Source organism: Dendropsophus ebraccatus, chromosome 2 (genome assembly GCF_027789765.1).
Source record: "Dendropsophus ebraccatus isolate aDenEbr1 chromosome 2, aDenEbr1.pat, whole genome shotgun sequence".
Taxonomy (NCBI): domain Eukaryota; kingdom Metazoa; phylum Chordata; class Amphibia; order Anura; family Hylidae; genus Dendropsophus; species Dendropsophus ebraccatus.
In genome coordinates this window covers 27,417,260-27,445,009 of record NC_091455.1, presented here as the reverse complement: position 1 = coordinate 27,445,009, position 27,750 = coordinate 27,417,260, and the positions used below count along the sequence as shown (strand labels likewise).

Here is a 27,750-nt window from a genome sequence, read left to right as displayed (position 1 = left end):
AAGCAGTGTCAGACTGAAAATAAAACATTTCCTGCATGACATTTAGTAGCTAATGAGTATGGGAAGACTTGAGAAGTTTTTAATAGAAGTAAATAACAAATCTATATAACTTTCTGACACCAGTTGATTTGAAAGAAAAAGATTTTTGCCGGACAATCCCTTTAACCCCTTGCCTCTTCAGCCTGTTTTAGCCTTAATGACCAGGGCCTTTTTTTCAAATGTAAGAAATTTAAGCAAGTTGAAGAGGAAATTAAAAATTTTCTTTTTTTTTGGCAGATATTTAATTTTAATCTTTTTTTTCCTCAAACTTAATATTTATTCCCCATGTTTCAATGTTTCTAGAAATACCCCATATGTGGCCTCAGTGCATCACCTGACTCAATCACAGGCCTCAGACCTGACAGAAACCCTGTGTATTTTTGGGGTCTTTTCTTATTTCTTATTTTATTTTAGTTTTTTTTATAGCATTTATATCATATCACAGAGGCCTTGTGGTGCCATAATATAAGTTGACGTTTCCGTTAGTACCATTTTGGGGGACATGTGACACCCTGATCATTATTTATTTAATTTTTTACGAGGTGGTACGAATAAAAAAATACACAATTTAGCAGCTGTTTTTCATCATTTTTTTGTACTCCATTTATTATACATCACATATGGCATGCTATCGTTATTCATCAGATCAGTACGACTACAGTGAAATCCATTTTATAAAGCTTTGTTATAGTTTATACATATGAAGCTAGCGGGCACCACTAATAATCATGGAGTGCTAAACCAATGCATATAAGTAGTACATCATCCTCCCAAAAGAAAAAAAAGCATATGCACAAAAAATGGTAGCACATCACAAAAATCTTTACTATAACACTGACATAGATACAAAGTACCACATAAATAAATGAATGTACAGGAGTAGTAAAATGAGGGAGACAACACCCCAAATACTGCTCTACATTAACCCCTTAACGACATCGGGCGTAAACTTACGCCCTCGCGCCCTGGTACTTGGCGCATCAGGGCGTAAATTTACGCCCGATGTTTCCCCGATCGCTGCGTGTTCACACACAGCGGTCGGGGAAGATGGCCTGCTATAAATCATAGCAGGCCATCATAGCTTCTCGGCACGGGGGGTGGTTAACACCCCCCGTGCTTACGATCGCCGCTATAGGCTGATCAATTCAGATCAGCCAATAGCGGCGATCGGAACCTTTCCGGGTCATCGGCGGCCCGATGACCCGGAAAAAAATGGCGGTCGGTGCTGTCCGAGGACGGCACCGACCGCCATTACTGTAAAAAGTAATGGTGATCGCCGTGCCACCGGCCCGATCGCCGTGAACGGCCGGCCGGTACCGGCCGGCCATTCACGGCGATCGGGCCGGTGGCACGGCGATCAGAGTCCCACAATATAGTAAATACCTGCCCTGGACCCCTCAGCTAGGTAGCCGAGGGGTCCAGAGCAGGTATTTGTACATTACTCACCTGTCCCGGGCTCCTGATCGGCGTCTTCCGGGTTCGCGGCATCCTCGTCTTCGTTCGGGTCTTCGGCTTCTTCCGTGACGTCACGTTCGGCTTCTCTCGGCTATTTTCGGCTCCAGGGTCGGCTCTTTCCGTATTTTGCGCTCTGCTGCCCTCTAGCGGCTGATATGTGTAATACACTTATCAGCAGCTACAGGGATGTTCAAATGTAGAAAAATTTTTTATTTTTTTTTTCAAATTTTTTTTTTTCTATTTTCCGCACCCTATCGCCGCTGAGTGTTGATCAGCATCGCACGAAAGTGCGCTGCTAATCAGCAACTCCTCCTTTTTGGCGTAGGGTGTTTTTTTTCTATATTCTACTGCCACGGTCTGCTTATAAGTGCCGCACATAAGTGCGGCATTTATCAGCAACTCCTTTGTTGGCGTAGGTTTTTTTTTTATACTTACTGTAAAAAAACACGTAAAAAACACTACATTACACCACACTACATTGAATAAAGTTTGACACTACACCACTACATACCCCATATACCAATCCCCGTATAAAGATGACCCCCAGGGTGTTTTCGGTGTCGGACGCATACGTTATTATTACCTCCGACACCGAAACAGCCAGTGAGGATGAATGGGGGGATCCTTCTTTCCTCCATTCATCCTCATCATCCAGTGACGTGTCTGGGGGTAGCGTAGCGTACGCTGCCCCCCAGACACGTCTTTTCTGCCAGTACCATCCCAATAAGAGATGACGGTATGGTGTGAAATTCTACAAACTCTGTGAGCGTGCCTTAGGGTACACTTACAGATTTCGGGTACGTGCACACTGCGGAATGGCGAAGGATAACCCTTTGTGCATTCCACAGCTGGCACCCGCCGGCGGACTGATGCAGGCATGTGTCTCCACCCGTGTCATAGACTCCATTCTATGCACGGGCGGATTCCATCGTCCATCCAAAGAATGAACACGTTGGACGGAGAGCGGAATCCGCCCGTGCATAGAATGGAGTCTATGACACGTGTGGAGACGTGCGCCTGCATCAGTCCGCCGGTGGGTGCCAGCTGTGGAATGCAGGAAGGGTTATCTGTCGCGATTCCGCAGTGTGCATGTACCCTTAGAGTGTATGTAGGAAGGGACACCCGAATCCAGCCCCCAGATGCCGCCCCCCCCCCCCCCATCCTCGGAGTTAGTGGGAAGATCGTCCGGGAACTGATCTTCCCACTGCTGGATAAAGGTTACCACCCGTACGGGGATAACTTTTATACCAGCGCCCCCTCCTCTGGTCTCTCGCTGCCCTGTAGCTTGCGGCACGATCCGAACATATCAGAAGCAGTAATAGAGCCCTAATATTTAGCAGCCATGGAGCGGACCCAGCGCTTCTGGATATGAAGGACCCCGTATCGCACCAGGGAAACATTTTCCAGGTGACGTCCCCCACACTGGAGAACGGGAGACCCCAGAAGAAGTGCAGAGTGTGGCGTAACAGGGGGATCAGGAAGGACAACATTTTCCAGTGTGACGCCTGTCCTGATCCCCCCGGCCTCTGCATACTGGATCGCTTCAAGGCGCACCACACGTCACTGGGGTTCTACATTATCTAAATTCTGTCCCTTATTCCTATTTCAGGGGTCACGTTGATCCAGGGATTATTCTGATCGCCATTATGGAGTCGGGAAGGAATTTTTCCCCTGTGATGAGGCTACTGTCATCTGCCTTAAGAGGGTTTTTTGCCTTCCTCTGGATCAACACAGGTTGAATTTGATGGACACCTGTCATTTCCAACCTTGTAAACTAATAATTGGCCTAATACCCCCAAATAAATTAGAATTGTCCCTTTTCCCCAGCTAAATAGGTATGGCCGCCATTTCCATTAGAGGATGCCATGTCGCAATTACAAAGCCTCTGTGCGGCCAGGACAGTAGAAACCCCCCACAAGTGACCCCATTCTGGAAACTACACCCCATAAGGAATCTAAGAAGGGGGGCAGCGGGGATATGGCCCCCTGGTGACGGCCACATTTGGGACGTGAAAATGAAAAAAATTGTATTTTTTATTTTCTCGGCACATGTTCTACGTAAGTGCCCGTCACCAGTGGGGTCCATATGCTCACTGCACCCCTTGTTAGATTCCTTATGGGGTGTAGTTTCCAGAATGGGGTCACTTGTCGGGGGTTTCTACTGTCCTGGCAGCACAGGAGCTTTGTAATTGCGACATGGCCTCCATCCTCCATTCCAGCCTCTAAATGGCGCTCTGTCCCTTTGGTGGCTTGCCCTGTGCCCATATGGCACATTATGTCCACATGTGGGGTATTTTCGTACTCAGGGGACACTACCCTACACGTTTTGTGTTCATTTTCTTTTTTAACCCCTTGTGGAAATGGAAAAAAATCAAGGCTAGACCAACATTTAGTGTAATTTTTGTAAAATTTTTACTCTAAATCATTAATCTTGTCATGTTTTTTCATTTTCACAAGGGGTTAAAAGATAAAAAAAAACATTTAATGTGTAGAGCAATTTCCCCTGAGTACGGAAATACCCCACATGTGGACATAAAGCGCCATGCGGGTGCAGGGTAAGCCTCCGAAGGGAAGAAGCGCCATTTGGTTTTTGAAGGCTGGATTTGGATGGAATGGATTTCGAGGGGCCATGTTGCATTCAAAAGGCCCCTGTGTTGCCAAGACAGTTGAAACCCCCCACAAGTGACCCCATTATGGAAACTGCACCCCTCAAGGAATGTAACAAGGGGTGTAGTGAGCATATGGACCCCACTGGTGACGGACACAAATGTGGAACAATGTGGCGTGAAAATGAAATATTACATTTTTTACACTATAATGTTGGTTTAGCCTTGAATATATCATTTTCACAAGGGGTTAAAAGAGGAGAAAAAAACAAAATGTGTAGCGCAATTTCCCCCGAGTCCGTAAATACCCCACATGTGGACATAAAGCGCCATGCGGGTGCAGGGTAAGCCTCCGAAGGGAAGGAGCACCATTTCGTTTTTGAAGGCTGGATTTGGATGGAATGGATTTCGAGGGGCCATGTTGCATTCAAAAGGCCTCTGTGTTGCCAAGACAGTTGAAACCCCCCACAAGTGACCCCATTATGGAAACTACACCCCTCAGGGAATGTAACAAGGGGTGTAGTGAGCATATGGACCCCACTGGTGACGGGCACAAATGTGGAACAATGTGGCGTGAAAATGAAATATTACATTTTTTACACTATAATGTTGGTTTAGCCTTGAATTTATCATTTTCACAAGGGGTTAAAAGAGAAAAAAGCACACAATATGTGTAGAGCAATTTCCCCCGAGTCCGTAAATACCCCACATGTGGACATAAAGCGCCATGTGGGCGCAGGGCAAGCCTCCGAAGGGAAGGAGCGCCATTTGGATTTTGGAGGTTGGATTTGGCTAGAATGGATGATGAACGCCATGTCGCATTTACAGAGCCCTCGTGCTGCCAAAACACTGGAAACCCCCCACAAGTGACCCCATTCTGGAAACTGCACCCCTCAAGGAATCTAACAAGGGGTGCAGTGAGGATATGGACCCCTTGATGACGGGCACATTTGTGCCATGAAAGTGAAAAAATGAAATTTTTCCCTTTCACGTCACATTGTTCCACATTTGTGCCCGTCACCAGTGGGGTCCATATGCTCACTGCACCCCTTGTTAGATTCCTTGAGGGGTGTAGTTTCCAGAATGGAATCACTTGTGGGGGGTTTCCAGTGTTTTGGCAGCACGAGGGCTCTGTAAATGCGACATGGCCCTTGAAATCCTTTTCAGTGAAATTCAGCTTCCAAAAGCCAATTGGCGCTCCTTCCCTTTGGAGGCTCGTCCTGCGCCCCCTTGGCACTCTATCGCCACATGTGGGGTATTTCTGTACTCGGGAGAAACTGCGCTACACATTTTTTGTCTTTTTTTGCCTCTTATCCCTTTAAGAAAATGAAAAATTGAAGGCTAGAACAACGTTTTAGTGTAAAAAATAAATTTTTCTTTTTTCACGCCATATTGTTCGGAAAATCTGTGAAGCACCTGTGGGGTCCAGATGCTCACCGCACCCCTTGTTACATTCCTTGAGGGGTGTAGTTTTCTAAATGGTGTCCCTTTAGGGGTGTTTTTTAGGTTTTGACACCCCAGAGCCTCTGCCAACCTGAAGTGGTACAGTCAAAAAAGACCAAATATAACGGAGGCGTTGAAATTCACTAGGCGCTCCCTTATATCTGAGGCTTGTGGTTGCGTCAAATAGCGCAATAGGGCCACATATGGGGTATTTCTATAAACTGCAGAAACGGGGCAATAATTATTGGGGTGCATTTCTCTGGTAATAGGTTTATAATTATGAAAAATATTGGATTACAATAAAATCTCTGCACAGAAAATTAAAATTTTCAAATTCCTTACACACTTGGCTTTTATTTCTGTGACTCCCCTAAAGGGTTAAAACACTTTCTGGATGTGCTTTTGCAGAGTTTGGGGGGTGCAGTTTCTGAAATGGGGTGCTTTGTGGGGCTTTCTAACATACAGGCCCCTCAAATACACTTTAAACCTGAACAGGTCCCTAAAAATATCTGATTTTGAAATTTTACTGAAAATTTGGAAATTTGCTGCTAATGTTTTAAGCTTCCTATCGTCTAAAAAAAAATGAAAGATAGTTTAATAAATGGCGCCAACATAAAGTAGACATGTTGCTAATGCTATTTAATATATAATTTATGTGGTATAACCACTTTCTGTATACGCAAAGAAGTTTCAAAGTTGGAAAAATGCATTTTTTCACATTTTTTCACATTATTTGGGTTTTTTTCATAAAGATTTGTTATGAGTATCGACTCCAATTTACCAGAAATGTAAAGTACAATATGTCACGAGAAAACAATCTCAGAATCAGCCGGATAGGTAAAAGCATCCCGAAGTTATTAATGACTAAAGTGACACTGGTCATATTCATAAAATTTGTCTCTGTCATTAAGGCCATTTCAGGCTCTGTCCTTAAGGGGTTAAAAACACTAAAATGTCACCATAAGTCCTGCTGGCGTTCCAGCCAGGACTAATCTACCACTCTGACTTTGGACTGTATGTACAATAACAAAAATCCAACATCTCTTCCTAGACAGAGACACAGTAAAACAAAATATAACCACAAATAATGGAGCATAGGGAAAAAAAAAGGAAATTGGAAAAGATCACCATATACAGTCCAACAGAATGAGAGTCAGATGGGATAAGGAATCACCCCACGCGTTCCGCCGTCTAGCGGCTTCCTCAGGGATGTGGGCAGTAGAGTGAGGGGCATAGTATATATACCTATACAACATGTGAAAGCAATCCCTCATTTTACTACTCCTGTACATTCACTTATTTATGTGGTACTTTGTATCTATGTCAGTGTTATAATAAAGATTTTTGGGATGTGCTACCATTTTTTGTGCATATGCTTTTTTCTTTTGGGAGGATGTTGTTATAGTTTATGGCATTTATATTATAAATACTGTTTGTGTCTTGCATATTGTAAGACCTGTACTTTGCCAATGGAGTTATTCGAGGGATTTTGTTTTTTTGCGGCACAAGCTGGCATTTTTATTGGTACATCGCTGGAGGCCACAAATCTCCCCATAGGGAGGTTAAATGTCCGGAGGGGGCCCAGCTCCCCTCCGGGCAGTGGCAGCAGGAGGAGGCTGCCCGATCTCACTTAGGGACAGAGGGGGGAGGCAGGGAGAGCATGACGTTTGAGAAATGTCATGTTGCAGGAACTACCTGCCGTACATGACGTTTCCCAAACGTCATTTTGCTGCAAGGGCTTAAAGGGGTTGCCTTCATGTACCTGGAAATTTTCACTTAAATTCCGCCTTAAATTAAATGTTTATTTATTTTCCAGAGTAGAGGGCAACTACAAAGAGTGTGTTCTCTCTGGAGGAACGCGGATGAATATGCATTACATAGAAAAGCTATTCATTGAAATGAGGACTGTGTAATACTTTTTTTTTTACCACGACCCGGTTCCTGCGCACAGAGCCAGTCTATTCCAGGGTACCGGCCCAGCCTGAAGCACTGGAAGTGGGCCCATCCAGTGTGACCCCTCCCCTCTGTGACACGACTCCATTGACGCCAATGGAGCTGCGTCACAGAGGGGGTTTCATCACACTGGGGGTGGACAGGCCAACCTCCAGTGCTTCAGGTCGGCCCGGTTCCCGGGAATAGACCGGCGAAATGCGCGGGTACCAAGCAGTGGTTCAAAAAAAAAAATGCATCACCTGCGCCGGCCTATTCATGTAAAAAACTCAGTGATATACTTGTTAGTACATTTGTTTTAAACATTTTTAACACACTGTTACAAAACATGCATATCGCCCATAGTGCTCATGCGGCAGACATCTATAGCTGGTGGATCCACTTTACTCCTCCCGGACTGGCTATTCCAACATGACAAACATGCCAAAGTACCAGAGTTTTTAGCCCTCAAAAATTGCAGTCTTGTTTTAGTTTTCTTTTTCACATCTACCCTCACTAATTGAATAGCTAAAGATCTTAGGGTTCCCGCCCACTGGACAAAGACATTGTCCACATAACGGACCCACATCTTTACATACTGACTCAATTCATAAGAAAACACAAAATTCTCTTCATATTTGGCCATAAAGATGTTTGCAAAACTTGGGGCCACAGGGGACCCCATTGAAGTGCCCTGTGTCCGCAAAAAATATTTCTCCCCAAATCTAAAATAATTTTTAGACAGTATTATTTAAGTAAATTAAAAAGAAATCCAATATGGCCATTATCCAAACTTTTATCAAGACATAGTTGGTCACGTACAGCCATCAGGCCCTCATCATTAGGAATATTAGTATATAGGCTCTTAAGAGTACATAAAAGCATATCATCAGAAATCTCCATTGAGGCAATTCTATCCAAGAAATCATTTGTATTTTTAAGACATCTATCAAATCTTTTAACAATTTTTTGTAGATACTCATCCACATAGATTGGAATGGCAATGGGATTGAACACTAAGTTCGTCCTTTGAGACAATCGGTCATCCCAGGGGTAAACTCAGGTTCTTGTGCACTTTAGGAAGCAAATACAGTATAGGGACTCTTGGATAATTATTAGGCAATGCTCTTTTTAAATCAACATCAATCAATCCTTGTAGTAGGGCATCCTCTACTAGAGATGATCAAACAGGGGAAAATATTAGGTTCTATGGATCTCAAACCTTGTCGAACCTTTCACATTTATTTCCCGAGGCCTTCCCGGTTGGTGGGAAAGGAGGAGTCAGCCCGGGTACCGCCTGGAATTCCAGAATTCAGCCTAGGTAATAGGCTGTATAACGGAATTCCAGGGGGTACCCGGGCTGTCTCCTCCTTCCTCACGGACCGGGAAGGCATCAGGAATCAAATGCGGAAGGTTCGACAAAGTTCAAGTTCTATAGAACCTAAGATTTTTCGCTGTTCCATCATCTTTATCCTCTACAAGATGATCACTCTTAATCTTGAAACACTATGTATGGTGGTGGTAGCACTCATTGCGGCATGCGTGAGGAAGGGAGCCTCACTCTTGAAACGTCCATCAAGCTGCGTGATTTTAGGCCTTACCAGTCTTCGGTGATGAAGATGGAGGATGGTGAACTCCGGGAAGAGTAGAGTGGATCCACCAGCTAGAGATGTCCGCCGCATGAGCACTATGGGTGATATCTATGTTTTGTAACATTGTGGAATTGTGTATTATGAAGGAGAAAAAAAAATATCAAGTAAAGTATTTTGTAAAGAGTTTGTTGTTTGGAGCGTGGTGTCGTGCTGCATAGACTGTATTATTGGAGATAGGAGCCTCCAACCAACACCCGCTGAATACCTAGGTGCACTCAGCTAACTGTGTTGTGAAGTGGACTGTTAGATGAAAGAAGGCATCATGGTATCACTGTACTATATTTAAGTTGTTTATCTTTCAGAAAGCCTATTAAAGGACAATGCAACCTCTCTTTAACTTGCAGGTCTATAGAACAATGGTATACACGGGTATGTGGGAATGTGAAAGAAGCATCTTAGGACTATTGTGTATTATAAGTGTCATGTTAGTATATGATATACTGTGGCACGTGTGCGTTTTCACATGCTGGTAAACCGGCGTACATTCCATTAAGCAAGTAGGTATGAGGAAGTAAAATTCATTGATTTGTAGGAGGCGGAGATACTGGAAAGCAATAGTGAAAAACACTTGGATTACCACATGCAAATTGATAATTAATACAGTATATCAAACGGTTGCTGTAATATAACACGCTAACAACATGGTATTGTAGGTAGGCCTAGACAGTTAGTGGTTGTAGGGGATTCTATTATCAGGAAGACGGATAGAATAATTTGTCGCCAAGACCGCCTCAACCGAATGGTTTGCTAAATTGAAGGGAAGGACCTCCAAGGTTGTATTCTCTGGAATACTGCCTGTGCCATGCGCATTGCAGGAGAGACAGTGAGAGCTTAGGGAGTTAAATGCATGGCTCAAGTCATGGTGTAGAGAAGAAGGGTTTGGGTTTTTGGAGCACTGGGCTGACTTTTCATTGGGTACAATCTGTTTTCCGCAGATAATTTGCACCTTAATGGAAGGGGGTCCACTGTGCTGGGGGAGAGAATCCTAGAAGGGGTGGAGGGTTTTTTAAACTAGGGAGGGAGTGAAGGACAATGTAGTGTGTAATATAGTAGCAGATAGGTTGGGGAAATAAAAATTAAGCTCAGGTGGGAGGGGAGATAATATAGAATGCATATTTACTGCTCCCCGTGCCCTCGCTGGAACATGTCCCGCTCAAGGGCACCCGTTGGCATTCTCCGGCTCTCAGCTCTTCTATGTCACAACCTGGTTGATGGATGTCCCGCTTAGCCAGTCAGTGACTGGGAAGGTACACAGCTGCAGTCACTGTTTGGCTGATGAGGCATCCATCAGCCGGGTCAGGCATTTTCCAGTCAGGGGAAAAATGCCCCCGCACCTTCTGACATGACGTTCATATGCACAGGAAATGTAGTTAGTTGTTGCTTATTATGTTCCCCCGTTGGCTGTCAAATAAAAAAAAGGCAGACTTTTTTAAGTATGGCGAGAAACGGTTACGGCTTGAGTAAATGCAGCTGGCTCCTGCCGATCTTTGCAACTGGTGGCAGCTGTTGGTCGGAATAAGTGCATGGTGACTCCATGAGATTACCAGCAATATTATCACATGGAAGTAGGGAAAAGGCTGACTTCTTTACATAGTACAGTGTGTAAAATGTGGTTCTTTCTCCCAGAATGCCTCACTTCCTATATGGGAGGGATGGAGGAGTAGAAACTAAATACTAGACAGTAAGTCTATACTTACTCATGCTGAAGGCATGAAATTATATGTTAAGCCTCCTCGCTCCTTATATGGACGCTGTCACTTTATAAAAACTTTTGATACGTCATAGAGACATCTCAAAAGTTCTGATCAATCGAGTTCTGGGTGTTTAGAAGAAACTGAGAGAAGTGGGAGCAGGTGTAGATTATTGCTATGGTTTACTCCTGTCAGGCACATCAGGCAAGCAGAAAAGGCAAAAATCTGCATCTTTTCGATGGTGTACATTTGGGCGCATCATAGCTAAATGTGCCTCTAAGGCTAGGATCACACACTGTCAAAATGACGTCTGTTTTTGTTGGCCATTGTTAGTTAACGGAAAATAACATCCAATATTCATATAGTAATAGACTTTTTTGTGATTAAATGATAGTCATCCAATAAATACGGACATCATTTTTAGGGTGTGTGAACATAGCCTGAGTGTGTTCTCTCCACAGTCTGCAACTTGAACATTGACTTATATTGAAAGTCAATGGGATCATCTTGCACAGAGAAAGGAAACATCTCTCCACCCGATTAGGGTCTTACCCTTTAACCTAGGCTGAATGTCATGACATGTCAAAAAACTAAAAATTCGCAGGTATATTTTAATCCCTTCTTAATGTATAATGCTTATATATGCAATGTGTCAGGTATTGAAGTATAAACCATGCTCAGAAGCTGACATGCCAATTCTTTGGGCAGAATGGAGCCTATGGGACGGGTAGAACTTCAAGCAGGTGGGGTATTAGGCTATGTTCACACAACATGAGTTTTATATTGATCGAGGCCATTGTTGCTGATAAGCGTATGCACATAGTATATGCTCCAGCCGGGTTCCCTAGCCGCAGTTTTGTATGGTCGCTATTCATTGAATAGGTCTGGCCTTGAAAAACCCCTTTAAGGAAGTCCTTCGTATTTACACAATGTATACTGTTGCTTATGTAGTTTCTGACAAGAATGACAATGCCAAATTCCTAAAGTGGACAATTGTCATTGTCAATGATATGAGGAAGTCATTGTGTCAGTCAGTTTAGTTACCATGGGAGGATGCAGTATAAATACAGAGAGGATGGTGGAAAAGTAAAGCAGTCTGCCAGCAGAGCAAGACATACACCTGTCATCTCCAAAAACCGCCAAGTCTGGTTTCTGATATAGGTTTATAGCCAGGTAAGTGTATAAAAATTAAAGAAATCTAAATAGTCACATAATAACTAGAGATGAGCGAACCTGGAGCATGCTCGAGTCCATTCGAACCCGATGGTTTGGCATTTGATTAGCGGTGGTTGCTGAAGTTGGATAGAGCCCTAAGGCTATGTGGAAATCATGGATATAGTCATTGGCTGGATCCATGCTTTCCAGTCAACCTTAAAGCTTTAACCAAGTTCAGCAGCCACCGCTAATCAAATGCCGAACGTTCGGGTTCGGATGGACTCGAGCCCGAGCCAGGTACGCTCATCTCTAATAATAACATAATAAATGCAGATATGTGATGATGGATAGATATGAAGAAGAAAAAAAACACTGTATGCTGTATAATTTCTTTCACCTGGCACCAACGTCACCTGATAGATACAGCATTGTACAATATACTGGATTATTCATGGTTATCGCAATGTAGATAAAGCTAATTTCTAAGGTTGGATTCACAGAAGTAGAAAATACACAGATAGGTTAGCTTCACGCTAACCTCACGATAAAGCAACACGCGAAACGTGCGTTGGGTGAATGGTGAGGTGGACTCTTATACTAAGGACATGTATGGGTAACATTTACTTTTTTCCTTGATGGTGATCCTTTTTGTATAGTCACTTGGAGGTTTACTTATTTTATGCAATACTTACCCAGTGCCCAGTATATGTATGTATATATATATTTATTTATTGTGTGATTTAATACTCTATATAGTTGAACCTTGTGTCCACTGGTTCGTTTGGGATTTGTATAGCTCCAGCTCCCTTGATATGTATTTTTAATTCATTTTTCTTGATATTTTGAATTGAACCTTGTGTCCACTGGTTCGTTGGGGATTTGTATAGCTCCAGCTCCCTTGATATGTATTTTTAATTCATTTTTTGATATCAATAAAAGATAACATTTCTATATTTTGGTCTTGCATTCATTAGTTATTTTTGGGTTTTAGTAATTTGGGTGCGCATAGACCGCACTATTTGAGCCCTATGTATGATTATTAGCTTCACGCTATGTCAAAATGACGTCCGTCTTTCACAACAACAGCTGGCATTGTGCAAATAGCATCCATTATTCGCGCAATGATGGTCATTATTATTAACTTCTTAAGGTCAATGGCAATTTTCATTTTTGAGCTTTTACTTTTTCCACTTTATGTTTAAAAGGCCATAGCACTTGCATTTTTTCACCTAGAGACCCACATGAGCCCTTATTTTTTGCACCACTAATTGTACTTTGCAATGACAGGCTGAATTTTTGCATTATATACACTGCGAAACCAGAAAAAAATTCAATGTGTGGTGAAATAAATAAAAAAAAAACACATTTTTTTTATTTGGAGGGTATTTGTTTTTACGACGTTCAGCCTGGGGTAAAACTGATATGTTATGCATGTTCCTCAAGTTGTTACGATCCGTCACACTAGACACCAGGGATGTGAGTAATAAAGCACTTCAATGCAGCTGTCAGGTTTGACAGCTGCATTGAAGTGCTTAGGGTCCCGTTGCCGCGCCGGCTAATAGAGGCACTCCCCGGCTGCAGATCTCAGCCGGGAGCAGCGCCGTTTAGAGCGGGGTCCCGGCGGGACCCCTCTCTGAACACCCCCCGCGGCATCATGACGTACCAGGTACGTCGTGGGTTGCTAAGGGGTTAAAGACGAACACCATAGGCTGAAAAACATCTGAAACAAGTTTTATAAAGTATGTATATTTTAGAGGAAGTCTTTTTGTTTTTTGTTTCTTTTTTATTGCACTTTTTGAAGTCTATTTTATTGCAAATGAAACTTGGTGGCTCAGTAGCTAGTACTGCAGCCCTGCAGCATTGGGGTTTCAAAAGTGCTGGGATGTCACAAAAGTGTTGGATGTAGGTAGTGCCATAGATATCACAACTTCAGCAAAATCTTTGATACAGTTCCCCATAAAAGGTAGTAGTGCAGTGTATGGCTATGTTCACATTTAGTATAACACCATTTGTTGCATAGCAACAGATGATGGTATACTGCTGGACACCAGGCAATATTTGGCACATTTGGCAGTATCAGCTGCAGGAAAATTATCTTTTTACAGATGAATTGCAGGCACCATTGGGTGTGCCCGCAATTCAATTAACCATCGACTACAATGTAAAGTGAGGCTGCCGGCTTCAATTTACATTGTGTGAACAGCTATTGATTCCAGGCAGCGAACAGCGTCCAGAGATAATAGGCATGTTCATTATTTTTACATCAATTATAAAAGTTGGGCACTGAATTCAATGCAATGCCGCCACTGCAGAAAGGAACAGATGCTGATTCCATTGTAATCAGCGTCCATTCTTTTCTAAAAACAAATGATTTAAAAATCAAAGTTATTCCACCACATATTGATTTCTGAACTCTTCTTGAATTAAAATATTAGTATTGTTGTTTCTAAATAAATATGAACATGTTTTCTTTGTATTATTTGAGGTCGGACAGCACTGCTTTTTTTCTATTATTTAGACAATTTCTCATTTACTCCAAATAAATACTTTTTTTTTTTTGCTTTGAATTTAGCAGACATGTTGTCAGTAGTTTATATAATAAAAGATGTATATCTTACTCAGAAATATACCAATGAGGAGAAAAAACAGAGAAACTGAAAATTTTGCAGTGGTCTCTTTTTGCCAGAGCTGTATATATATACTACCGTTCAAAAGTTTGGGGTCACCCAAACAATTTTGTGTTTTCCATGAAAAGTCAAACTTGTTCACCACCATACGTGAAATGAATAGAAAATAGAGTCAAGACATTGACAAGGTTAGAAATAATGATTTGTATTTGAAATAACATTGTTTTTACATCAAACTTTGCTTTCGTCAAAGAATCCTCCTTTTGCAGCAATTCCAGCATTGCACACCTTTGGCATTCTAGCTATTAATCTGTTGAGGTAAGCTGGAGAAATTGCACCCCACGCTTCTAGAAGCAGCTCCCACAAGTTGGATTGGTTGGATGGGCACTTCTGGCGTACCATACGGTCAAGCTGCTCCCACAACAGCTCAATGGGGTTCAGATCTAGTGACTGCGCTGGCCGCTCCATTACCGATAGAATACCAGCTGTTGCTTCTGCTGTAAATAGTTCTTGCACAATTTGGAGGTGTATTTAGGGTCATTTGTAGAATCCAAATGAAAAAGGGAGATATGTCCCTGCGCAGACCATAAGTATAGAAGCAAATTTTATTGGTGTATATCCACAGGTAACACGTTTCAAGAGCACTGGGCTCTCTTTTTCAAACCTCCAGGATACTTAAAACATGGTACACATCGAGATCTAAGTATGCAAACACACAAACACATATATCGGATCAGTCCACAAGGGTGCAAACTTGATCAATCTCATAGTCACCTATTAACACTATTAAGTGGTCATAGATCATAGGATAGTGTTCTAATTCAACATCATTCATAAAAGCAGGATTTATAAATTCATATAACATCATAAAATGAGTTAGTTTCTCAGCACTTACATGCTAGCATCGCTCTGGACTTCCACGTTGGTGTAGGACCTTTGCACATGTGCACTCCGATCATCACCATGATAACCGGAGAAGCTACAGGTCCTATATATGGGAAAAGCTGAGCCAAATGGAAACGGGGGAGGATTAACCCCTCTCAATCCAGACGCTACAGGTCCAATATGTGGGAAGAGCTGAGCCAAATGGAAACAAGAGAGGATTAACCCCTTTCTATTCTACTACTTAAAATCCAAGTATTAGATATCATTAGTATACAAATATAATACTCGAATATTAAAAATTATGCTTAATGGCAGCATAAGAAAACATATAAAAAGTATAAAAATGATAATAAATGGTAATAAATATATAAACAAAATTTTCCAGATCCAACTAATGAATAAATATAGGTTAATAAATAAGTAAACAAAAAAATAAAATGAATAAATATCATGCCTAAAGATAGCGCACATAGAGAAAAATGGAAATGGATTTATAAATAAAGATAAATCCAGAAAAAATATACTCAACCATCTCATATATTACATCTCATATATTACTTTCAATAGCTTCATTCAGTCCCCAGGGGATAAGGGAAGAGATTTTAAATATCCAAAACATTTCCTTACGTCTAAGTGTGGCAAACCGATTACTTTGCCCACATGGGACATGTTGGATAGGTATTATTGTCCTGTTGTAGGATGAAATTGGCTCCAATTAAGCGCTGTCCACTGGGTATGGCATGGCGGTGCAAAATTGAGTGATAGCCTTCCTTATTCAGAATCCCTTTTACCCTGTACAAATCTCCCACCTTACCAGCACCAAAGCAACCCCAGACCATCACATTACCTCCACCATGCTTAACAGATGGCGTCAGGCATTCTTCCAGCATCTTTTCATTTGTTCTGCGTCTCACAAACGTTCTTCTCTGTGATCCAAACACCTCAAACTTGGATTCATCCGTCCACAACACTTTTTTCCAGTCTTCTTCTGTCCAATGTCTGTGTTCTTTTGCTCATCTTAATCTTTTTCTTTTATTGGCCAGTCTCAGATATGGCTATTTCTTTGCCACTCTGCCCTGAAGCCCAAAATCCCGCAGCCGCCTCTTCACTGTAGATGTTGACACTGGAGTTTTGCGGGTACTATTTAATGAAGATGCCAGTTGGGGACCGGTGAGGCGTCTGTTTCTCAAACTAGAGACTCTAATGTGCTTATCTTCTTGCTTAGTTGTGCAACGCAGCCTCCTACTTCTTTTTCTACTCTGGTTAGAGCCTGTTTGTGCTGTCCTCTGAAGGGATTAGTACACACCGTTGTAGGAAATCTTCAATTTCTTAGCGATTTCTCGCATGGAATAGCCTTCATTTGTAAGAACAAGAATAGACTGTCGAGTTTCAGATGAAAGTTCTTTTTCTGGCCATTTTGAGCATTTAATTGACCCCACAAATGTGATGCTCCAGAAACACAATCTGCTCAAATGAAGGTCAGTTTTGTAGCTTCTGTAACGAGCTAGACGGTTTTCAGATGTGTGAACATGATTGCACAAGGGTTTTCTAATCATCAATTAGCCTTCTGAGCCAATGAGCAAACACATTGTACCATTAGAACACTGGAGTGAGAGTTGCTGGAAATGGGCCTCTATACACCTATGTAGATATTGCACCAAAAAACAGACATTTGCAGCTAGAATAGTCATTTACCACATTAGCAATGTATAGAGTGTATTTGTTTAAAGTTAGGACTAGTTTAAAGTTATCTTCATTGAAAAGTACAGTGCTTTTCCTTCAAAAATAAGGACATTTCAATGTGACCCCAAACTTTCGAATGGTAGTGTATATATATATATATATATATATATATATATATATACATACAGATGTAGCCAGGCTTAACATCAGTTGTGGCCAGTGTTAACCACCACAATAACGCATTTAACTCAACTTTCTAATTGACTTAACATAGCTCCCTGACACACTTGTGATCAAGTTAACCGTGGCTACAACTTCTGTTAAGCCCGGCTACATCTGTATACATATATAAGAGATTTATTCGTATATGGTAATATAAGTATAACCTTTGTTAAAAAAAAAAAAAAAAGCTCTGGGAAATCTGTTGGCGATATAATATAAAAAATATATTATTATTATTATTAATATTATTATTCTTATTATTATTATGAGTGGAGTGAATCTGACAAATTCTGATTTGCCACAAATTGGGTATTAAATTTGCTTTGTAGCAATTTGCGAATTTGCCAAATTCACTAAACATGGCGGTTGCACATTAGCTTATGGAACTGTCTTTTGGTGGGTGCAAGGGATTATCCATAATTTCTTGCGCCCATCCAATCACCTGCAAACCCCACTGTGATGTCATCACCTCTTCTTTTCCCTCTATATAAGGTGATTGGCTTCCTGGAGGCGGCCAGTCAGCTGTGTATAGTGGAGAGCGGGTTGCAGCAGGGAGAGAAATACAGAGAGATAAGGACAGAGAGGAGAGGAGGGGGGATTGTGGGTGGTTTTCTATGGGAGCAGTGAAGCCATTGTCTAGTATACCAAGAAACTCGGTTACTGTTGTTCATTATAGCAAGTCACTGGGTGCTGCGTGTACATTATTGTAAGTCACTGGGTGCTGGGTGTGCATTATACCAAGTCACTGGGTGCTGGGTGTGCATTATACCAAGTCACTGGGTGCTGGGTGTGCATTATACCAAGTCACTGGGTGCTGGGTGTGCATTATACCAAGTCACTGGGTGTGCATTATAGGAAGTCACGCGGTGCTGGGTGTGCATTATAGGAAGTCACTGGGTGCTGGGTGTGCATTATACCAAGTCACTGGGTGCTGGGTACGCATTATAGGTAGTCACTGGGTGCTGGGTACGCATTATAGGAAGTCACTGGGTGCTGGGTGTGCAGTATAGGAAGTCACTGGGTGTTGGGTGTGCATTATAGGAAGTCACTGGGTTCTGGGTGTGAATTATAGGAAGTCACGCGGTGCTGGGTGTGCATTATAGGAAGTCACTGGGTGCTGGGTACGCATTATAGGTAGTCACTGGGTGCTGGGTACGCATTATAGGAAGTCACTGAGTGCTGGGTGTGCATTATAGGAAGTCACTGGGTGCTGGGTGTGCATTATAGGAAGTCACTGGGTGCTGGGTTTGCATTATAGGAAGTCGCTGGGTGTACATTATAGGAAGTCACTGGGTGCTGGGTGTGAATTATAGGAAGTCACGCGGTGCTGGGTGTGCATTATACCAAGTCACTGGATGCTGGGTATGCATTATAGGAAGTCACTGGGTGCTGGGTGTGCATTATAGGAAGTCACTGGGTGCTGGGTGTGCATTATAGGAAGTCACTGGGTGCTGGGTGTGCATTATAGGAAGTCACTGGGTGCTGGGTACGCATTATAGGAAGTCACTGGGTGCTGGGTGTGCATTATAGGAAGTCACTGGGTGCTGGGTGTGCATTATAGGAAGTCACTGGGTGCTGGGTGTGCATTATAGGAAGTCACTGGGTGCTGGGTGTGCATTATAGGAAGTCACTGAGTGCTGGGTGTGCATTATACCAAGTCACTGGGTGCTGGGTACGCATTATAGGAAGTCACTGGGTGCTGGGTGTGCATTATAGGAAGTCACTGAGTGCTGGGTGTGCATTATAGGAAGTCACTGGGTGCTGGGTGTGCATTATAGGAAGTCACTGGGTGCTGGGTATGCATTATAGGAAGTCACTGGGTGCTGGGTGTGCATTATACCAAGTCACTGGGTGCTGGGTACGCATTATAGGAAGTCACTGGGTGCTGGGTGTGCATTATAGGAAGTCACTGGGTGCTGGGTGTGCATTATAGGAAGTCACTGGGTGCTGGGTGTGCATTATAGGAAGTCACTGGGTGCTGGGCAGTGGCGTCGCTAGGCTTAATCATTCGGGGCCAAAGCCCCGAATGATTTTAGCATAGCCCCGAAAGTCTTTTTGATCCCGCCAGCGCCGAAATAACAGCAGCCGGGGTCTGTGATAGATCACTATCAGAGGCCCCTGGCTGCTGTTACTTCAGCGCTGGCGGGCCGCGGGAGCGGGATCGGCCGGCATCACTTCCGGACACCTCGTGACGTCACCCGGCTCTTCATTGGACGGAGGGCCGCAGTGGACGCTGCACGCTCTGGCCCGCCTGCACTCCAGGGACGTCACAGCCGGCTGTAGCGGGGCCAAGCTTCTCCCCCGCCGCGCTCCTCCACCTCAGGCTGCAGCTCGGGGTGAGTATTGTAACCCCAGGGGGGGTTACTGTGCGTGTTGGGAGGGGGGGCTGGCAGTGTAGTGTGTGTGTGTGTGTGATATCAGGTGGGGGAGTGTGTGGGGAATAGTATTGGAACCCGGGGGGGCGGGGGGCTGGCAGTGTGTGGGGATGGTGACCAGATAGTACTCTGTGTGTGTATGGGGGGATCAGATGGGGGTAGTAGTGTGTGTATGGGGGGTTAGATGGGGGTAGTAGTGTGTGTATGGGGGGCTCAGATGGGGGTAGTAGTGTGTGTATGGGGGGGGTTAGATGGGGGTAGTAGGGTGTGTATGGGGGGCTCAGATAGGGGGTAGTAGTGTGTGTATGGGGGGGGTTAGATGGGGGTAGTAGTGTGTGTATGGGGAGGTCAGATGGGGGTAGTAGTGTGTGTATGGGGAGGTCAGATGGGGGTAGTAGTGTGTGTATGGGGGGGGTTAGATGGGGGTAGTAGTGTGTGTATGGGGGGCTCAGATAGGGGGTAGTAGTGTGTGTATGGGGGGGGTTAGATGGGGGTAGTAGTGTGTGTATGGGGGGGAGGTCAGATGGGGGTAGTAGTGTGTGTATGGGGAGGTCAGATGGGGGTAGTAGTGTGTGTATGGGGGGCTCAGATAGGGGGTAGTAGTGTGTGTATGGGGGGGTTAGATGGGGGTAGTAGTGTGTGTATGGGGAGGTCAGATAGGGGGTAGTAGTGTGTGTATGGGGGGGGTTAGATGGGGGTAGTAGTGTGTGTATGGGGAGGTCAGATGGGGGTAGTAGTGTGTGTATGGGGAGATCAGATGGGGGTAGTAGTGTGTGTATGGGGAGGTCAGATGGGGGTAGTAGTGTGTGTATGGGGAGGTCAGATGGGGGTAGTAGTGTGTGTATGGGGAGGTCAGATGGGGGTAGTAGTGTGTGTATGGGGGGGGTTAGATGGGGGTAGTAGTGTGTGTATGGGGGGCTCAGATAGGGGGTAGTAGTGTGTGTATGGGGGGGGGTTAGATGGGGGTAGTAGTGTGTGTATGGGGGGGTTAGATGGGGGTAGTAGTGTGTGTATGGGGGGGAGGTCAGATGGGGGTAGTAGTGTGTGTATGGGGAGGTCAGATGGGGGTAGTAGTGTGTGTATGGGGGGCTCAGATAGGGGGTAGTAGTGTGTGTATGGGGGGGTTAGATGGGGGTAGTAGTGTGTGTATGGGGAGGTCAGATAGGGGGTAGTAGTGTGTGTATGGGGGGGGTTAGATGGGGGTAGTAGTGTGTGTATGGGGAGGTCAGATGGGGGTAGTAGTGTGTGTATGGGGAGGTCAGATGGGGGTAGTAGTGTGTGTATGGGGAGATCAGATGGGGGTAGTAGTGTGTGTATGGGGAGGTCAGATGGGGGTAGTAGTGTGTGTATGGGGGCTCAGATGGGGGTAGTAGTGTGTGTATGGGGGGCTCAGATGGGGGTAGTAGTGTGTGTATGGGGGGGTCAGATGGGGGTAGTAGTGTGTGTATGGGAGGTCAGATGGGGGTAGTAGTGTGTGTATGGGAGATCAGATGGGGGTAGTAGTGTGTGTATGGGAGATCAGATGGGGGTAGTAGTGTGTGTATGGGGGGCTCAGATAGGGGGTAGTAGTGTGTGTATGGGGGGGTTAAATGGGGGTAGTAGTGTGTGTATGGGGAGGTCAGATAGGGGGTAGTAGTGTGTGTATGGGGGGGGTTAGATGGGGGTAGTAGTGTGTGTATGGGGAGGTCAGATGGGGGTAGTAGTGTGTGTATGGGGAGATCAGATGGGGGTAGTAGTGTGTGTATGGGGAGGTCAGATGGGGGTAGTAGTGTGTGTATGGGGGCTCAGATGGGGGTAGTAGTGTGTGTATGGGGGGCTCAGATGGGGGTAGTAGTGTGTGTGTATGGGGGGGTCAGATGGGGGTAGTAGTGTGTGTATGGGAGATCAGATGGGGGTAGTAGTGTGTGTATGGGGGGGTCAGATGGGGGTAGTAGTGTGTGTATGGGAGATCAGATGGGGGTAGTAGTGTGTGTATGGGAGATCAGATGGGGGTAGTAGTGTGTGTATGGGAGATCAGATGGGGGTAGTAGTGTGTGTATGGGGGGTCAGATGGGGATAGTAGTGTGTGTATGGGGAGGTCAGATGGGGGTAGTAGTGTGTGTATGGGGGCTCAGATGGGGGTAGTAGTGTGTGTATGGGGGGTCAGATGGGGGTAGTAGTGTGTGTATGGGGAGGTCAGATGGGGGTAGTAGTGTGTGTATGGGGAGGTCAGATGGGGGTAGTAGTGTGTGTATGGGGGCTCAGATGGGGGTAGTAGTGTGTGTATGGGGGGTCAGATGGGGGTAGTAGTGTGTGTATGGGGAGGTCAGATGGGGGTAGTAGTGTGTGTATGGGGAGGTCAGATGGGGGTAGTAGTGTGTGTATGGGGGCTCAGATGGGGGTAGTAGTGTGTGTATGGGGGCTCAGATGGGGGTAGTAGTGTGTGTATGGGGGCTCAGATGGGGGTAGTAGTGTGTGTATGGGGGCTCAGATGGGGGTAGTAGTGTGTGTATGGGGGCTCAGATGGGGGTAGTAGTGTGTGTATGGGGGCTCAGATGGGGGTAGTAGTGTGTGTATGGGGGGCTCAGATGGGGGTAGTAGTGTGTGTATGGGGTGGTCAGATGGGGGGAAGTAGTGTGTGTATGGGGAGGTCAAATGGGGATAGTAGTGTGTGTATGGGGGGCTCAGATGGGGGTAGTAGTGTGTGTATGGGGGGCTCAGATGGGGGTAGTATGTAGGGGGGGGGGTCAGGTGGGGTGTGTGTAGGGGGCAGGTTTATTGTAGGCAGAGGGGGGAACTTTATTACTATGGTGGGTACAGTAGGTGTTATATTACTATATAGAGGGCACAGCAGTGGGGGCATTTTTACTATGGGGGACACAGCAGGAGCCCTATTACTATATTTGGGTGCACAGCATGGACACTATTACTATATGGAGGCACAGTAGGTGGCATTACTACTATATTAGGGCACAGTAGGTGGCATTACTACTATATTGGGGCACAGTAGGAAGCATTACTACTATATTAGGGCACAGTAGGAAGCATTACTACTATATTGGGGCACAGCAGGAAGCATTATTACTATATTGAGGCACAGCAGGAAGCATTATTACTATATTAAGGCACAGCAGGAGGCATTATTACTATATGAGGTTACAGCAGGAGGCATTATTACTATATGGTGGGCAAAGCAGGAGACATTATTATTATATGGGAGCCCAGCAGGGGACATTATTACTATATGAGATCATAGCAGGGGACATTATTACTATATGGAGGCACAGTAGGGGCATTTAACAATGTGGGATGGCACAGCAGGGAGCATTATTACTATATTTGGGTGCACAGCTGGGGTATTCTATACTGGAATAATGCACAGCAGGGGTATTCTATATGGGGATGCTGCACAGCAGGGGGGTTATTCTATATAGGGAGGATGCTGAGCAGGGGGGGCTATACTATTTGGAGGCACAGTTGAGGCCTATAATTTATGCAGACACAGAGGGAAGGGGGAGCTACAACTATGTGGGGGTAGAGAAAAGGCCTATGTGAGCACAGCTAGGGCATATAGGGCACAGAGGAGAACTAATTACTGTGTGTGCTGGAGCAAGGAGCCTAAAATGTTTTTCCTGGCAGATTCTAAAGAGAAGGGTTATGGCTCCGGCTGAATGGAAAAGAAAGAGAAAAGTGAGCGAATCTGATCAGAGAAGACGTCAACTGTGAGTCACAATTTCAATTTCAATTCGATCATCTGTTTAAAAAAAAGTTACACACACACACACACACACACATATATATATATATATATATATATATATATATATATATATATATATATATAGCGTGTGTGTGTGTAACGTCACTGCAGAAATCAACTCGGGGGGCCCGTGCCCCGGATGTTTTAAGACCCTAGCAACGCCCCTGGTGCTGGGTGTGCATTATAGAAAGTCACTGGGTGCTGGGTGTGCATTATAGGAAGTCACTGGGTGCTGGGTGTGCATTATAGGAAGTCGCTGGGTGCTGGGTGCATTATAGGAAGTCACTGGGTGCTGGGTGTGCATTATACCAAGTCACTGGGTGCTGGGTACGCATTATAGGAAGTCACTGGGTGCTGGGTGTGCATTATAGGAAGTCACTGGGTGCTGGGTGCATTATAGGAAGTCACTGGGTGCTGGGTGTGCATTATAGGAAGTCACTGGGTGCTGGGTGTGCATTATAGGAAGTCACTGGGTGCTGGGTGTGCATTATAGGAAGTCACTGGGTGCTGGGTGTGCATTATAGGAAGTCACTGGGTGCTGGGTGTGCATTATACCAAGTCACTGGGTGCGGGGTGTGCATTATAGGAAGTCGCTGGGTGCTGGGTGCATTATAGGAAGTCACTGGGTGCTGGGTATGTACTATAGGAAGTCACTGGGTGCTGGGTGTGCATTATAGGAAGTCACTGGGTGCTGGGTGTGCATTATAGGAAGTCACTGGGTGCTGGGTGTGCTTTATAGGAAGTCATAGTGAACACAGTGTGCATCTTAACACCTCACTGAGTGCTCATTTACCAATGTCCACTGTTGTCCTGGGAGAACATTGATATTATGTCGCTGATCCACCAACATCCACTGCTTTCCATGGTGGAAACTGAATGATTGACAGGCTGATTGACATTTAAAAAAAATTACATTTTCTAATTTTCACACTGCAAAGTAGCAAATTGAAAAATTGCTACTCTCTAATAGTCCCCCTATTGTAGCTACTTTAGTTTGCCTGTTTTTATAAAAATTAGTTTGAATGTGATTCGCGAATATTTGCCAATTCACACAAATATCTGCAAACTTTCTGAGTGATTCACTCATCTCTAATACATATAATTTTTTTTACATCTTTCTGTAAATAATCTCTTGGAGATAACACTGGAGCTGAGAGTTCCCTTCTCATCTGTATTAATGAACAAAACGGAGTGTACAGCATATGGTTGCTATAGGGTATATAGAGGTCAGTGTTATATACAGATAATATATGACAGGTGATGTTTTTTTTTTTTTTTTTTTGATTGATTATGCTATTCCTAAGTTATCCCTGAATACCTATGTAGCCTTTGAAAAGTGAATAGTATTTAATATTTTCATATTTCCATTTTGCTTTGTGTCTCTGCAGCCCCGGCTGGCGGAGGGCGCCATGTTTCTAGCACTGATTCTTCTCTGTGCCACTGTTCCTTTTACATGTAAGTACAGTGGATGTACCTTACAATACATTCATGTTTCTCCTATATAATAATAGTAAATTTGGCACTAAATTGGAAAAGTACAGATAACTCCATTGTGCAAAGCTTCCTATGCACATTAGAAATGTCTCTGAGGATCTTGTATCGATGCAATGTAAAGATGATACATATGTTAACAGCCGACAATGGGGTTGAAGATCAGACAGACAGGATATAAACACTCCTGCAGGAGATAAGCGGCATCAGGTTTTCTTGGCAGCCACCTATCACCTGTCTCTATTGAAATAAAGCCCCCATGTGTACGCCAATGGTCATGCAACGTTCTTGGGACATTCAGCAATATTATGCAGCAATTAGAGAACTTTATGCACTTGAATTTCATTCCTTCTTTGTAAAAGAAACATTTTGGGGCACATGGGATGAGAGAACGAGCCAGAAGAAGACTGCGCTAAGTGCGGTCCTCTCCCGGCTCTGTGTCATGTGATGAATCAGGCTCATAGTGTAAGTCTATTGTCTCTGTTACATATCAAAAGTTTTTTTTTTTTTTTTTTATAATGACAGGTACACTTAGGCTATGCTCACACAACGCACATTTTATGACAAGAACAGATGTTCTTTTCATAGGGAAGTGGGTTGTATTGAACTCAACGCAAACAACGACCGTTGTTCGCACAATGTATTGAACAAAGGCTGCCGAAATAATAAGCATGTCTTTTATATCCGGCCGTTGTGCATTGATTTCAATGCAATTGTCACTGCATACAACGGCCGTTGTTTATATGTTGTGTCATTTGTATATGCAGCTAGAAATCCTTAGTGGAAAATCTGCAACGTATTCACACCAAAATTCTTACAAATAGGTGGAGATTTGCTGCTGCGGATTTTTAGGATGGAAATGCAGCAGTTTTTTTTTGTACTGAAAAAAATTTGTGGTAATCCAGGCTTATGGTGCGTTTACATGGAACGATTATCGTTCGAATTTGAGCGATAACGATCGCATTTGAGCGATAATCGGCTCATGTAAACACAGCAAACAATCAAACGACGAGCGAGAAATCGTTCATTTTGATCCTTCAAAATGTTCTCAAATTGCCGTTGGTCGTTCGCAATAAATTCGCTGATCGCTTTGTGTAAACAGTCTTTCAACGATTTACCCTATGTGTGTAAGAGGCTTAAGCGATCTTTAAATGATTGCTATAACAACTTTTTTCAAACAATCTATCGTTCTGTCTAAACGCTGATTGTTATAAAAAACACGTTACTTCGAAATCATTAAACGATCGATTGGGCGAATTAAAAAAAGGACCATTAGAAAAACATGGCCAACTTTGTTCCAGAAAGAGCTCGGCTGTTGTCTACAGTTTGGGTGGGGTTTTCAATTCAGTTCTGTTAAAGTGAATAGAGCTTAAAGGAGAAGTTTGGCAAAAATTTTATTAAAGTATTGTATTGCCCCCCAAAAGTTATACAAATCCCCAATATATACTTATTACAGGAAATGCTTTAAAGTGCTTTTTTCCCTGCACTTACTACTGCATCAAGGGTTCACTTCCTGGATAAGATGGTGATGTCACTTCCTGGATAACATGGTGATGTCACTTCCTTGATAAAATGGTGATGTCACGACCGGACTGCTGGAGAGGATTATGGCAGAGGGATGTTCAGTGTCCCTCCAGTGCTTTGTGTCCCTCAATGTCCCCCTGCCATCATCCTCTCCAGCAGCCACAGCCCGCACAGCTCTGAGAGTCGGGTCGTGACATCACCATATTATCAAGGAAGTGACATCACCATGTTATCCAGGAAGTGACATCACCATGTTATCCAGGAAGTGACATCACCATGTTATCCAGGAAGTGACATCACCATCTTATCAAGGAAGTGAAGCCTTGATGCACTAGTAAGTGCAGGGAAAAAAACACTTTATAAGCATTTCCCGTAATAAGTGTATATTGGTGATTTGTATAATTTTTGGGAGGCAATACAATCCTTTAATAAAAATTTTCACTGGACTTCTTCTTTAATTGCAACACCGCACCCAAACTGGAGACAAGAGTAAGGGTACTATTACACCTAGCGATTTTTTAAAGGCTACCGATTAACGATAAACAATCTCAAACGACCACTATGGCAAACAACCGGAAATCATTCGCCCAATTACATGGAACGATGATCGTTACTTTTGATTTGATTTGTTTTTGCGGTTGTTTGGTCGTTACACCGAACGATGTGCAAACGATTTGCGAACGATCAAACGATAAAAATAGGTCCGAGTTCTATCAAACGACCAACAAATTCTCGTTGGTCGTTTAATCATTGCCTGCTATTACACAAAACAATTATCGTTTAAATCTGAATGATCTAACAATTTTTCAAACAATATTCCCGGGTAATACTGCCCTAATGCTGTCCCTGGAAAATTTGTGGCCATATTTTTCTAAGCCTGAATAACCCCTATCAGGCTGCAGATTTTATCTGCGGATACTGTATGTATGGAAAAAAAAGCGCTGCGGAATCTGTTGGCGCTATACAAATAAATATTATTATTATTATTATTATTATTATTATTATTATTATTATTATTATCTGAAATTTCAAGCATTAAACCTGCAGCGTGAAATTTGCAGTAGAATCTAAAATTTAAAAAAAGGTAAAAATTAGTGATGAGCAAATAGTGAAATATTCGAATATTCGATATTCGTTCGAATATCTCCCCAATATTCGACTATTCGATTGAATATTCAATCCCATTAAAGTCTATGGGAACAAGTATTCGTTTATTGAAAAACATCTATTCGACC

General features: G+C 43.7%; 1 protein-coding gene across 1 annotated transcript in view; it reads left to right on the top strand.

Annotated features, from left to right (window-relative positions):
* The first annotated feature begins 9,009 nt into the window (after window positions 1-9,009).
* LOC138784112 (fibrocystin-L-like) overlaps window positions 9,010-27,750 on the top strand; it is a 71,877-nt gene continuing 53,136 nt past the window's right edge. The window contains exon 1 of the mRNA XM_069959628.1: window positions 9,010-9,100. Within this exon, the coding sequence (XP_069815729.1) occupies window positions 9,010-9,100 (91 nt within the window). The remainder of the gene's footprint in view (window positions 9,101-27,750) is intronic.